The sequence below is a fragment of the Setaria italica genome, chromosome I (genome assembly GCF_000263155.2).
Source record: "Setaria italica strain Yugu1 chromosome I, Setaria_italica_v2.0, whole genome shotgun sequence".
NCBI lineage: Eukaryota > Viridiplantae > Streptophyta > Magnoliopsida > Poales > Poaceae > Setaria > Setaria italica.
The window spans coordinates 28224006-28237156 of record NC_028450.1 but is presented as its reverse complement, the minus strand read 5'-3'; the positions used below and the strand labels follow the sequence as shown (position 1 = coordinate 28237156).

Here is a 13151-nt window from a genome sequence, read left to right as displayed (position 1 = left end):
TACATTCATATTATGTTATTTTGTAATGGCTACATCAATCTTGTGGCTGCAGCCGTTACTGTTGGTCGGTTGTTGTTGCAGCGTAGCCGTAGGCTGCAGGGCGAGACTGAGGTATGTTTTTACTAGGTTTTACCGTCTTTAATTTAGGGACGATCCTACCCAGCGACTATCCACCACCACCACGCCGTCATCTCGGCCCGTCACTTTTGTTTGCCGGCTGCTGTATGGACAATGGAAGGCCACGGATGAGCTATTCCTCCGCCGACCTCAGCATTACTGGCGTTGCCTCCGGCAGCGCCTGTCCTCAGCCGAACCTTCGAGAATACTGGTGCAGGGGAGGGGGGACTACGGACCTAGAACCCTCGACCCCGACCGGCGCTGCGCGTTTGCGGCGGAACGGACCGTGGGCGCACGCTTCTGAGTGAACCGGAAGCCCAAGTCCCGACCGAGCCCAACGCAATCCAGCCCGGCCCAAACAAACTTCCATAGCAGACCAGACAAAGACCTCCCTCGTGAAGAATCCGCACGCTCTCGTCTTGCGTCTCTTCTTCTTCCCCACCGCTCACTTGGGCTCTCATTTCGAGATCCCCACGCCTGACCGCCTCCGCCTCGACTCGATCCCGATCTCCTCCTCCCGCCGCCGCCGCGAGGTCAGTCCCTACCACCTCCACTCCCGCTCCCCCTTCCCTCTCGTCTCGCCCGCTCGGTCCGGTTTCGGTTCCGCCCGCGTCTCTACTCCGCGCACCCACTTCGTTGTGCTTCCTCGACCCTCCACGTCTAGGGTTCGCGTGTGCGGGCGCCACCTCCCGTCGCTGAGCCCGTCTTCTCCCACCTTTTTGGCTTGCTTGCGCCGCCAGGGTTCCGCGTCGTTCTCCGTTCCCGCAGTTCGGGCGGATCTCCCCTCGTGCGGCCCCCATTTCTGGGCAAGCGGATACCTTTTTTAGATGCCGCGTAATATCCGTGCGCTTCCTGAGCCGCGGTCGATTATCCGCTCCTGTTTAACCTAAGGGGAGATGATATTGATGCGGTTTAGCCGGGGAAGGGAAGCAAAATGTTTGGCCTTGTTGTTTTGCACTCCGTGTACTGTGTGTAGCAATTTTATTTAGGATTTGTTATTTGGGTCTTCAGGGTTTGCTTAGTGAAATCTACTAGCCTGACAGCAAACCATATTTTACAGCAGGTGTGAGAAACAATTGCTAGCGAGTCTATAAAAATGGAATTTTTATCACTCTTTGATGCTTACTGGTATATCTCCATGAAGAAAAGGTGGTGTGGGCCGAAAAGGGACCTAATTTTTTTACCCTTGGAAGTTTTATGACTTGTGATATTCTGTTGCTGTTGATCAGTAGCAGTAAACATGAACAACTGAACATTGCCATCAGTGTTGGGTGTTATGCTTGACATGTTTGGCGTGACTCAAGAGTAGAGCATAGCATTTTATACCGTGTTATACGTACTTTTTATTTTCTTTTTATTGTCCAAGTATTCTAAGAAATGGAAGTAACTCACCCCCCGTTACATGCAGCTCGGGTCCATATTGAAATGCATTTTATTCCCTTCATATTTTTTTAATTCAGAACCCTACCTTTATTAACTTGCTGGTGGTGCACTGTTGCATGTGCATGCGCTAGTGAGAGATGATAGTACGTTACTACTTTTGTTCTTTTTTGTTTGTTGTTTTCGCTTGTCCAAGGTGTTCTCTTTTGTTTGCCGTTATAGATTTCAGGAAGAGATGTAACTACATGCCCCTACCCTATTAAGTGTTTGCTACGTTATCCAATATGCACTTCCTTTGTTCGTTGGTTATCATGGCTGATTAAAGAGACATGCTAAGTAAATGTGCTAGTCGGGGAATAGTGACATGCTATAGCTTCCCTTAACACCCATGCGCAAAGCTATAACGACAAAAAAAAAAAGAACAGATGGAGTTCGTCTTAATAGCTGCTTGATGTATGTCCTAGTAGGTTAAAAGTGTATGTTTTTTCTCATTCAATTTATTTGTCATTCGTATGGTCTTTCATGCATATATCGACAAAACCGCAAACACATTACTATTTTTGTATTCTCAGATGCATGCTGTAATAGTTTATTCCATGTGTGCTTTTCCCTTCTTTCATTGCTCACTTGGGATTCAATCACAACTGTTTGCAAATCTTAAGTATTTGAAATATCGTGTCAATTAAAGGTATTTGAAATATATGGGATTTATTTTGCTAATATTTTTTTGTTACTTGAAATATAGTTTTATTTCCTGGTAATTGCTATTACAACTGACTTTAACAGTTTTTACATTTTTTTTCAAATGATATATGTACTTGAAGATAGGCAGTGGTTTTAGATTTGCAGTTGTGTGAGGTAGCGGGTCAGCTTCCCTCTATGTTGGATTCTTGTTGTCCTACCATGTCGGTCAAGTTGGTCCTATTTTAAGGGAAGGAGATTTTGAGAGACTTCACTTCAGTTCATGCTTATCTATCTCTAAACTTTCCTATAAATAGGATCCTATCAACCTAATATCTAAAGTTACTAACTTGTGTTACTAGCAAGTCTTACTAGCAAGATGTGTAAGCTCTCCAACAGAATGTTTGCTTTCTTTCTGAACTCTGAAGTGCTGGCTGTTATATATGCACAAGCATGTATCAAAATTCGTAGCTAATGTATGCATTATTTCTCTTGTCATTCTTGCAGCTGCCTTGCACAGCCAGAACTCTGAGCGATGGCGAGATCACCAAGAGGCCGCAACCTGCAAGCTCGTCAACGTAGGTCAGCTTCTTCTGATGTGCCCTTGTGCTCCTGGAAGACAAAAGGAACAGGCAAAGAAAATGATATGTCAGTGACCTCTGAGAAGAATGAATGGAAAGGTGCCACTTGCCCAGTTTGCTTGGAGCATCCACATGATGCCGTCCTCCTCCTGTGTACCTCTCACCACAAGGGCTGCCGACCATACATGTGTGGTACCAACTACCGTCATTCTAACTGCCTTGAACACTTTAAAGAAGCTTATGCAAAGGAAAAAATGGCCCTTGATGTTTCAGCAGAGTCTGCACCTGGCCTTCCCTTGTCCTCGAACACACAACCTGCAAGCAAGCAGCAATGTGCAATGGAACTTGCTTGCCCTCTCTGCCGTGGCGAGGTTAAAGGATGGACAGTGGTTGAACCTGCTCGTCAGTACCTCAACCGGAAGCGTAGAACCTGCATGCATGATGGCTGCTCCTTTGTTGGCTCGTATAAGGAACTTTGCAAGCATGTGAAGTCCAAGCACCCTTCAGCAAAACCTCGTGAAGTTGATCCTGCTGTTGCAGATGAGTGGAAAAAGTTTGAATGTGAGACAGAGCGGCAGGATGCAATCAGCACTATTAGGGCCATGAACCCAGGAGCTGTGATCATGGGGGATTATGTCCTTGAGTTGAATGGTGGTGGCAGCAGCCATTTTCCCTCTGATGGAGATAACTTTGACTTGGAGGAAAGGCTCAACTTCTTCACATCCTTAGATCGCACTCTGAATGAGAGGATTGACTTGTATGACTCATCAGATGGTGGTTTGGATGAGGGCTTTGACTTCTTGGCGTCCTTGTTTGCTCGTGGCAGGAGAATCTCTACTAGAGATTCATTCAGCAGGGCTTATAGAAGACATAGGGAGAGGCCTAGGCGTTCAACTAGCTCTGTTGATGCTTCTGACATTCAGCATGACTCAGTTAGCACTCAAAGGGGGCGGACTGGTACTGTTCGGGCTGTAGGCAGAACTTCACGGCGGATGGTGGCTCATACAAGGCCAGCACGTGGCAGCTGAGAGATGAAATCACTTTGGGGGGTTTGTTCATGCTATCCATCTGCAAGGGGTGCAAAAATAACACACCGTGGCAAGCTGCTGCCTGGTGGTCAGATGCCCAGCATGTTCTTCCTTTCCATTTTTTGTCCCATTGCTGAGACGGCAATAGTGGATATAGGTTGGGATGGAGATCTCTGTTCGGCAGATGGCGATGCCTGTATGATGGGCTCCGTGATCTGCATACAGTTTTGGGCTGAAGCAGCTCCGCATTTCCGGTGCTGCCTTGCATGGATTTTGTGAATGCCCTTGCCCTGAGCTTTCTTTCCCTTTCTGTTGGTCAAAGCAAACTGCAAACGGGTGATTGTTTCGGCAGCAATTGCTGTTTGAGAGTTAGATGTCAGTGTCATGAACAAATCCAGCATACAGATTACTGCATAGTGCTTGTGTTTTACGGTGTTGAACTGTTTGATGTAGTTTTGTGTCGATATGTTGTGGCCGTTGGATGGCTTGGTCGAGTCGAAACGTGTGGTCCGAACTTATTTGCCATGAGAGCATCTTCTTATGGTTCTCCTGTATCATGCTGCTACTGCTAGGGTGGTTTGCCTGGTGGTAAGCTGGTAGTCGAAAGTCTCAATACAGCTGTGGCTTACGGGACTTGTTTGTAGTTGTTTATTTGCTTTATAACAAATGAAACAGTATTGACATGGTGTTCCCGTCGAATCTGTAGTCTGGTAGAGTCAGTCGCTCGTCCGGGTCGTCCCATGCAAATTGGCTTGATGTTTAATTGGTGAACGCTAACCGTATCAGACTGGGACTGTGAAATCCTTAGATGAAAAACGACTTGGCTTGATATAACGATGTACTCTCTTCCTTTGTTCCAAATTATAGTTCTAAAGTTCCAAATTATAGTTTCAAATTATAGGTCATTTTAACTTAATTATCCTTTGTTCTAAATTATAGGTCATTTTAATTTAATTATAGGTCATTTTAACTTTTTTGATTCATAGATTTTGCTATACACTTAAAAATATCCTAATAATATTTATGAACCTTAAAAAAGTCAAAACGAAAAATGAAAAGTCAAAACGAACAGTAATTAGTAATTTGAAACGGAGGGAGTAGCTCGTTAAAACGAGTCAAAACAAAAACAAATAGTAATAGTAATTAGTAATTTGGAACGGAGGGAGTAGCTTAAAAGTCAAAACAAATAAATAGTAATTAGTAATTGGGAACGGAGGGAGGAGGCTGTCAAAACGAATAGTAGTAATTAGTAATTTGGAACGGAGGGAGTAGCTTGTTAAAATGGACAAAACGAATAGTAATTTGGAACGGACGGAGTAGCTTTGACAAGGTGAGATGGGTTCTTTAGTTTAAAAAAGACAAACTTTGTAAGTTTTGATCAGGACCAACGAGTAATCAAATCGTAAGCATTTATAAAACTTACAACGATGTCTCATATCAAGGCGCCTTTCAATTTAACGTCGACTTTGTATGTGGGGATAGCACTGTTGTTGAAAGACTTTCTTGATACTAAAATACGGCTTATGAACTGTTGAGTATATGGTAATCAACAAATCAACCTGGGCAGCTAACATCCTGACTATCATCATCGTCAAATCAAATGAATCTACACTGCACAACCATCAGAATTTCTGCCCTCTAGAAAGAAACGGCCAAAAGTAAGAAGAATCATCTACAATACTACGGATGGATCGAAACAAAAGCACTGCACTATCTGCACTCGATAATTTGTACAAACTGGTCTGGTATGCGAAGTGAAGCTCTGCATCAGGGATGGGGGGGCACGGGAGGGAAAAGGAGAGGGAGGTGGAAGCTCTGCATCAGGAGATGCCAACCGTCTTGCCGAGCAGCCACATGACGAGCGAGAACTCGATCATGAAGAGCGCGTGCAGCCACGCCCGGTCCACCACGAAGCCGTACACCGTGATCCCCGCCCGGTTGTTCTCCAGGTACGTCACTGCAGGAAGAAGATGCAATCAGCCGTCAGGAATTCAGGGTCATCATCAGCAATACAAGAAAAGGAAAGGAAGGATGGGATTGCTTACCGAGCGCCTGCCTCTTCTGGAAGCAGATGTTGTTGGCCTGGAAGGGGACGTACTTGGGGTCGTCGAGGGAGGAGGTCTCGCTGCCGCAGTCGTCGTCGTCGTCGCTGCCGGACTCCTCGCCGGCGGCGACGCGGTAGGCGTTGGCGGGCGCCAGGTAGCCGGCGGTGGGGGGTAGGTCCGGGTCCCGGTCCGGGTTCTCCAGGTCGTTGTCGAAGGCTTGCACCGTGGCGTCCGCGTGCCACGCCGCCGCCACGCTCGTCATCGCCTGCGTCTTGTGCGTGATCTTCGCCGCGCTGTGCAGGCACACCAGCAGCCCCGCCACCAGGCTGATCGAGGACAGCTGCAAAGCAAAGCCACCGAAACTCACTTGATTAGCCAAACAAACGATTAACCATTCTCTGTTTACCATCTTACAGATTCGATTCGGAGCTGAAAAGAACATAGAATTTCCCTAGAAAAGAAGTCGCATGTCAGTACTGAAAATTTATGTAGGAGTAATTCGTTGGCCATCTATGGACATTTTGCTGAGCAGATCTACCTGCACAACCTCCAGAGGTGAGACACACAGCCAGCTACTAACCTAGCTGTTGCCGTGGACTATGTGGAATTGGGGGAAACGGCGCTGAGGCTGACGATGAGTGGTGTGGGTTGATTGGACTTGCTACCTCTTCTATGGTGTCTGAACATGTGTGTTCCTTTCGGGGCATGCAACTCCTTCTATGGTGTCTGAACATTTGAGTTCCTTTCGGGCCATGCAAGCTTTTTTCTGGAACTTTCCATTTACAGCTGTCCTCGCTCAACCTGATTTGGCATTTCTCGCTGTACACCAAACCCACTGAGATACTACTACTAGTACTGACAGACTAGATCTTGAATCTCGAAGCTGGACATCTACGACCAACATGCATTTTTGGTTTCCAGCTAAAGATTCTAATTCCAGTTTACTATGTATATTTCTGTACTCTGCCTCTCTGTTCTACGCACTACTACTGGTCTGTTCCACTATTATTCAGAAAAAAATGGCATATAAAGTATTCAATCATTATTATCAATACATTTTAAACTAGTATTCAATAATTCATGACACATCGAGCATTACTGCCCACATGTTCATGTCCCTTGATTTGGTTCCATCCAAGGGCTGGATATGTTAGATGCAGTCTCTTTTGCGATTGGTAAAAAGTTGACTTAATTGCGTTCTTTTTCTGTATCTACTCTGAATCCTTAACGCACAAACTTAATTTGTTGTCATAATCAATCCATGATTCCTTTAGGAAAAGAAATGCAGAGCCTTCAGTTAAAACTGAAGAAGCAGAGGATACTCACCGCGAGCTCGCCGGCGGTGGCGAGGTTGACGACGGAGTGCGGCCTGGTGGCGGCGAGCAGCGCGGCGAACTGGGTGGCGGAGACGAGCACGAGGCTGCAGACGATGAACTTGCGGTAGCGGTGGCTGATCTTCCTGAGCTGCTCCCTGATCCGGCGGTGGTGCTGCAGCACGGTGCCGACGTCGGCGAACCTGCCGAACTCGCGCGCGAAGCCCACCATCCGCAGGATCTGCAGGTAGCAGATGACGCGGAAGAGCACGCAGACCATGAAGAAGAGCGCGACGCGGTACACCCAGGAGGCGACCTCGAGCGCGCACGCCGCGGCGGCCCACCACGGGGACCGGAGCGGCGGCCCGGCAGCGGTGGTGGGGGCGGCGGCGCAGTAGTACCAGTAGGCCTTGTAGGCGGCCTCGGCGAGCGCGCAGGGGAGCACGAAGCAGGCGAGGACGCGGAAGGAGCGCGCGAGCTGCGCGGCGTACCCCACCTGCACGTCCTCGGAGTCGCGGCGGAGGCTGTCGAGGTAGAGGAGGCGGCGCAGGCCCCCCGAGCGGCGGAGGAGCGCGCGGAGGGAGACGTAGGCGAGCGTCGCGGCCAGGGTGAGGGAGACCTGGACCTGCCCGTCGTAGGGCCGGCCGCCGTCGGGGCCGGAGAGGAGGAGCGCGGCGGCGGGCGCGGCGACGGCGAGGAGGAGGAAGACCGCCCAGGAGCCCGCGGCGGCCAGGCGCGGGGAGGAGGAGTGGTCGATGCAGAGCCAGGCGAGGCAGGCGCGGAAGCTGCGGAGCTCGTCGCGCGCGTGCGAGGAGCAACGCGCGAACCGCGCCGCCGCGGGGGAGGGCTTCCCGCCCGGAGGCTGCTGCGGCCGCAGCAGCGGCGACGCCGACGACAAGTCCGCCATCACCGCGCGCGCGCGCTCGCTCGCTTTCGTGGCGGGCCTTGGGTGTCGGGGAGGGAGCGGGGAGTGGAGGAGGGCGAAGTGGTGGGGTGAGGTGGCTCTGTCTGTGCGCGGCCGCCCGAGCCGAGACGTCGGGAGACGGAGAGATGCGCGCGGCGCAGGGGGTGGACGTAGATGGCGCGCCGCGTTCGCGAGCCGCGACCTGGGGCGTTGCCGCGTCGGGTGCCGCGCCGGGATATATATGCCCTGTAGTGTGTTACGCACAAGGTGGCCAGATAATTGTGGACACACCGGCTGTGTTTGGTTGCAGGACCGAGTGTACCCTAAGCTGAATCCTAAGGGCGCGTTTGGATCCTCAGCTCCATCTTGCCTTGCTCTGTTGGGCAAACTAGCCTTGCCTAGCAAGGTTCGATCCAGCAAGGTGGTGGTTTGGTTCATTTGCTTGGCTTAGCAAGATTATTTGGCTAGCTGTTTGGTTACTTTGCTGAAAACTTGCTTTTGCTGGCAAGGTTGATGGTCTAATTGTTTGGTACTTTAGCTCGTAATGATCATCTCACCACTTTTCCTTACAGCTGAGATTACCTCCATCCATCTAATTCAACAAATGGTTTGAAAAATTTGCAAATCGTGCATCATACCAAGGCAAAGAAACATGCACTTGCATATTTTCAATTGAACAAGACAACTAGAGAACCATCAACACAATCAGGCATATGTCATACAAATTACACTGGTGCCATATATAGTTTCATAATAGCCAAAATATACATGATGCCGCATATAGCTTCATACGGTCAAAATATACAGCATGCCGCGCATAACTTCTTACGGCCAAAATATACACACTATGCCATTTTCATTTTCAAAGTGCCAAAATATACAACATGTCATAGGTCCATATTGCATGCCAAAAGTAGAAACCAGTAAGTCACTACCGTGAGCACTAACCAAAGTCATATGAGAAGAGCTTAAGGCACAGGATACCGGTCCATAACCCACCGTGCCACCCACTATTTGATGCTTTCCTCTGGCCGCCCCTTCAACATGCTAGCAATCCTAACATTTTCAGCAAGGTAAGTCTGCAGATCAAGGCGCACTGGCAGAGGATACTCCTCCATGTTGTCAATGATCTTGTAAATGCCCTCATTTGGATCAGTAACATGAGTGAAGCGCATGGTCTCAGACATGTTGTTCATAACACCAGTGACATCTTGAACCATGGCGTAATCATGCTTGGCTCGCTTCCCTTTCTTCTCTTTGTTATCTTCAGCCCGACGCTTGGAACCAATAGAGCGAGGGCTATCAGAATCTGGGAGAGTATCAGAATCGTAGTGCTTTGAAGGATCATTATCCGGATCAACTTGATCTTGGCCTTGTCTTCCATTTCCAGTGATATCATCATCTTGTCTTGGTGGGCAATCAAAAGGTGTTTGAAGAACACTAAACTCTCCAGTAGCATGTTTTCCTGTGAAGACAAACTCCATCTCATCATAGAATTGGATTGGAACATTATAGTACTTGGCTCTCTTATCATTATTCTGCATTAGAAATAGAACGTAGTATTTTATTAGTTACCAATGTGTAACAAAAGACCTGTATGTAACAAAAAAATTTAGACACGAAGACTTACAGATTTCATCTTCACAACCTCTATTTCATCATGGATTATCTTTTTCTGCACTTCATCAAAACTAGCACCACTTACAGACTTTGCATCCATGATCACTTTCCATTCACCCTTGAGTTTGTGGTACTTGTTGTAAACTTGTCTCGCTGTGAAGTTAGAACCATATTTTTCATTGATTCTTCGAGCACAATCCTCATGATGTACCTCCCTTAGAACTAGGGCATTCCCACACTCCTTAATTTTCTCTTTGAAATACAGAAGGAGATCTTCCACTTCCTGGGGTTGCCATATCACACTATTTCCAGTCATCCCCTACACATGAAAACTTAGAATTTGCATGATTATTAGGAACAATACTGCAGCACAAATGAATTCATGTTACAGCCCAGAGAAGACAAACATTAGTCTAAAAACAGGTACAACTTAAAATAGTACCACAATAATAGTCTAGAAGTGGTGATACATTAAAGATAAATGAATAATCTTACAAACTAGACCAGACAGACATCAAGCATCATCTCTAATAATTGAGTGCCTATTTTCAAACATCCTATTTGCAATGACATCCCTAAGCTAAGTCATCTGCCTTTGTTCTGCTCTAGTGTCTTGACGAAAATGATTGGAACGAGGATATAGCTGTCTCCATAATTCCTCAGAGTATACAAACTGATCAGCTCCCTCATTTTGCAAAATCCAATTATGAAGTATGCAGCACGCTATGACAACTCTAACTTGTGTAGGAAAAGGGTAGTATGGTTTATTCATGAGGATCTTGAATCGGTTCTTCAAAGTACCAAATGCTCTCTCAACTGTGGTGCGCAAAGAAGAGTGTCGCAAGTTGAAAAGTTCTTGTGGGGTTTAGGGTCTATTGCTGATCCACTCGCGTAAATGGTAACGAACTTGATGATATGGTGGTAAAAAACCTGGCATTGCTGCATATCCAGCATCCGCAAGATAGTACTTACCTAACATAAGTTTAAAATTGTCAAGCCACGTGCTTTGTTGTATTATATATATATATATATATATATATATATATATGCAAATGCATCAAAAGGAGTAGGAAAATCTTCTGGAACGCGAAGGCATTTGGATGATCAAGGGAGTGTCTCAAGATAGTAGAATCATGAGCAGATCCTTCCCAACCGGCACTCACATAAGTGAACATTAGATCAAAGTCAACAGCTACTAGCACATTTTGGGTTAGGAAGGGCTTTCTACCACGGAAATGATCTGCCATTCTTGCAGGAACATGGCAGGGTATATGGGTTCCATCAATAGTACCAATACAATCCTAGAATTATCAATTAGACATTGTAAATTTTTTACTAAAAAATTAGTTACGATGTTATATTTTTGAATCAGTGAAGCATACCTCAAAATATGGGTAGAATCTTGGGTTGTTTCTGATTTTTGAGGGTACATCCATCGATGTATGTCTAAGCATCTCAGGTCCAAGTTGTCCAAGAGCATACAACACTTGATTGAAATATCTACTAACAGTTTCGGCTGATCTTGTAAAATGAAACTTTATATCACTACTATTTTTCGTATGGCCTACTATTTGAAGAAACATGGCAACTTCTTCCTCAACAGAGCAATGCTAAGTATCCCTCAGTGCATCCATGGAACGAAACTTGGCACACAGATTGAAGAATACATGTTTACTCATTCTCATAAGATTAATGCAGTCTGAAGCTTGGCCACAATATAATTTCTCTAGGTATTTCATCCTGTCCCTATTTCTCTCCAAAATAGAATACCTTATAGGACTAGTTTTATTATTCATATAACCGATTACTGCCCAATATGCCACCATAGATGCAGCCATAAAAGCCAATTTTCTCTTGAAGTCTGAAGGGTTGTCCATCTAAAGGAATAATGAACTATCAAGCCAAAACTACTAGAGTACTTGAATGATTTCTCAAATATAAAATGAACATTTACTGCTCAAGAGAAGTGCAATATTTTCCTAATGAGAGGAAAAGATAGTACAAATATGCAACAATCTAGAAATCCCCAAACTGAAATTACTTAATGAACAGTATTGTGATTTCTTCAATCGTAAATTGGTTGTATGAAAAAAAATGAATCTTCAAATCAATAGATCACGACCAAGGATTAGAAGCTTGAATGGGGAATATGGGAGGCAATAGATCTGTGTGAGGAATCAGGAGAGAGGGTGAAGAACTAAAGAACTAGGGAATACGAGCAGACCTGCAAGTGAAGAGGCCACCTCTCGCTAGAGATGCTGCTGGGTACCTCGCCGGCGGTGGCGGAGGCGTGGACGTGGGAGAACGAGGCAGCTGGAGCGACCGTCGGGTTCAGCACTGTTGCGGCCCTCCACCCTCTCGGTGTCGTCCCCCTCCCCTCAGGCTATAGATAGGGAAAATGAGCAGACCTGCAGGTAGAGGACTATGAAGGGCGGTGACCTGAGCGCTCGCGCCATTTTTCGCTTTTTCCCATGCTTTTTTGCTCACCCCGTGCGCTCGCCTTGCTGGCACAGGAGAGCCAAATCGGCTCGCTCAACCTGGCAAGCTTTTCCTTGCTCATGGAGGTGAGTTTACCTGGCAAAGCTAGTTTTGGGGAGGACTACCAAACAAGTATCCTTGCTAGGCAAGGTTAGGTGGGCAATAGCCTGGCTGGGCAAGGGATCCAAAGGGACCCTAAGTTTAGCTAGTCTAAACTTAAGCTTAGTTTTAGAGATGTTTTTTCAAAATGGAAAGATTTATTAATTTCAAGTAACGTTATATCAAGGTGATACAACAGAATTTAAGAATTCCCTGCCTCTCCCAAAATGGTACACAACCTTAAAAAGAAAATACAAAGGCAGACCTTTCAATCTGAAGATTAGACCGTCACCCATGTACCCGGTAAAAAAGTCCTTGGCCATTTGCGCCAAGCATTGAGATGCCGCTACAACCAAACCTTTTGTAGTAGGCTTGTGGAGGATAGCCCATGTACGAAGCCAGTGTGTGATTGAGAAGATAACCTTAAAAAAAAGAATGTTGTTCATTTCTGCACAACCACAAAGACCAACATGTAGCCGTTGCTCCAAGTAACACTAAGGGTTTTAGGTTATGACTAATCCCCGTAAGCCACGTGCCAAACATATTTGCTACAATACGAGGTTGTGAAATACCAAAAGCCACATATATAACTGCCCAGATCATACGAGCAAGCCGACACTCAAAAAACAAATGTCGAATACTCTGCCCAGATCATACGAGCAAGCCGACACTCAAAAAAACAAATGTCGAATACTCTCATCCTTGTGACAAAAACAATATTGTTTGCTGCCCTACCAGTTGTGCTTAGCTAGATTATCCTTTGTTAAGATAACACCTCTACGTAGGTACCATAAGAATATTTTTATTTTTAATGAGACCTTTAATTTCCAGAGTCGTTTGTTGATATTGGGGACCTCGTTATAGATCGGAGCCAAATAATGAGACTTCACTGAGAACTCTCCATT

The 13151-nt window shown here is 46.3% G+C and overlaps 3 protein-coding genes across 3 annotated transcripts; 1 reads left to right on the top strand and 2 right to left on the bottom strand.

The window, feature by feature from the left end:
* Positions 1-505: 505 nt before the first annotated feature.
* Positions 506-4486, top strand: LOC101775432. The gene is made up of 2 exons (XM_004952657.2): positions 506-650; positions 2686-4486. The coding sequence occupies exon 2, from the start codon at positions 2714-2716 to the stop codon at positions 3785-3787; it is 1074 nt and encodes a 357-aa protein (XP_004952714.1). The 5' UTR covers positions 506-650; positions 2686-2713; the 3' UTR covers positions 3788-4486.
* Positions 4487-5272: 786 nt separating this feature from the next.
* LOC101775844 lies at positions 5273-8258 on the bottom strand. The gene is made up of 3 exons (XM_004952658.3): positions 7159-8258; positions 5833-6172; positions 5273-5744 (listed from the first exon to the last, which is right to left on the bottom strand). The coding sequence occupies exons 1-3, from the start codon at positions 8050-8052 to the stop codon at positions 5608-5610; spliced, it is 1371 nt and encodes a 456-aa protein (XP_004952715.1). The 5' UTR covers positions 8053-8258; the 3' UTR covers positions 5273-5607.
* Positions 8259-9059: 801 nt separating this feature from the next.
* Positions 9060-11068, bottom strand: LOC101776244. The gene is made up of 3 exons (XM_012847324.1): positions 11052-11068; positions 9680-9988; positions 9060-9587 (listed from the first exon to the last, which is right to left on the bottom strand). Exons 2-3 carry the CDS (start codon positions 9983-9985, stop codon positions 9060-9062), a joined length of 834 nt encoding a protein of 277 aa, XP_012702778.1. The 5' UTR covers positions 9986-9988; positions 11052-11068.
* Positions 11069-13151: the final 2083 nt, after the last annotated feature.

Coding starts and splice junctions, on each gene's coding strand:
- LOC101775432 (XM_004952657.2), top strand. CDS start 2,714: ATGGCGAGATCACCAAGAGGCCGCAACCTGCAAGCTCGTCAACGTAGG.
- LOC101775844 (XM_004952658.3), bottom strand. CDS start 8,052: ATGGCGGACTTGTCGTCGGCGTCGCCGCTGCTGCGGCCGCAGCAGCCT. Junction 6,173..7,158: donor CCACCGCCGGCGAGCTCGCG/GTGAGTATCCTC, acceptor TTTGCTTTGCAG/CTGTCCTCGATCAGCCTGGT. Junction 5,745..5,832: donor CCAGAAGAGGCAGGCGCTCG/GTAAGCAATCCC, acceptor TTCTTCCTGCAG/TGACGTACCTGGAGAACAAC.
- LOC101776244 (XM_012847324.1), bottom strand. CDS start 9,985: ATGACTGGAAATAGTGTGATATGGCAACCCCAGGAAGTGGAAGATCTC. Junction 9,588..9,679: donor AGGTTGTGAAGATGAAATCT/GTAAGTCTTCGT, acceptor TTTCTAATGCAG/AATAATGATAAGAGAGCCAA.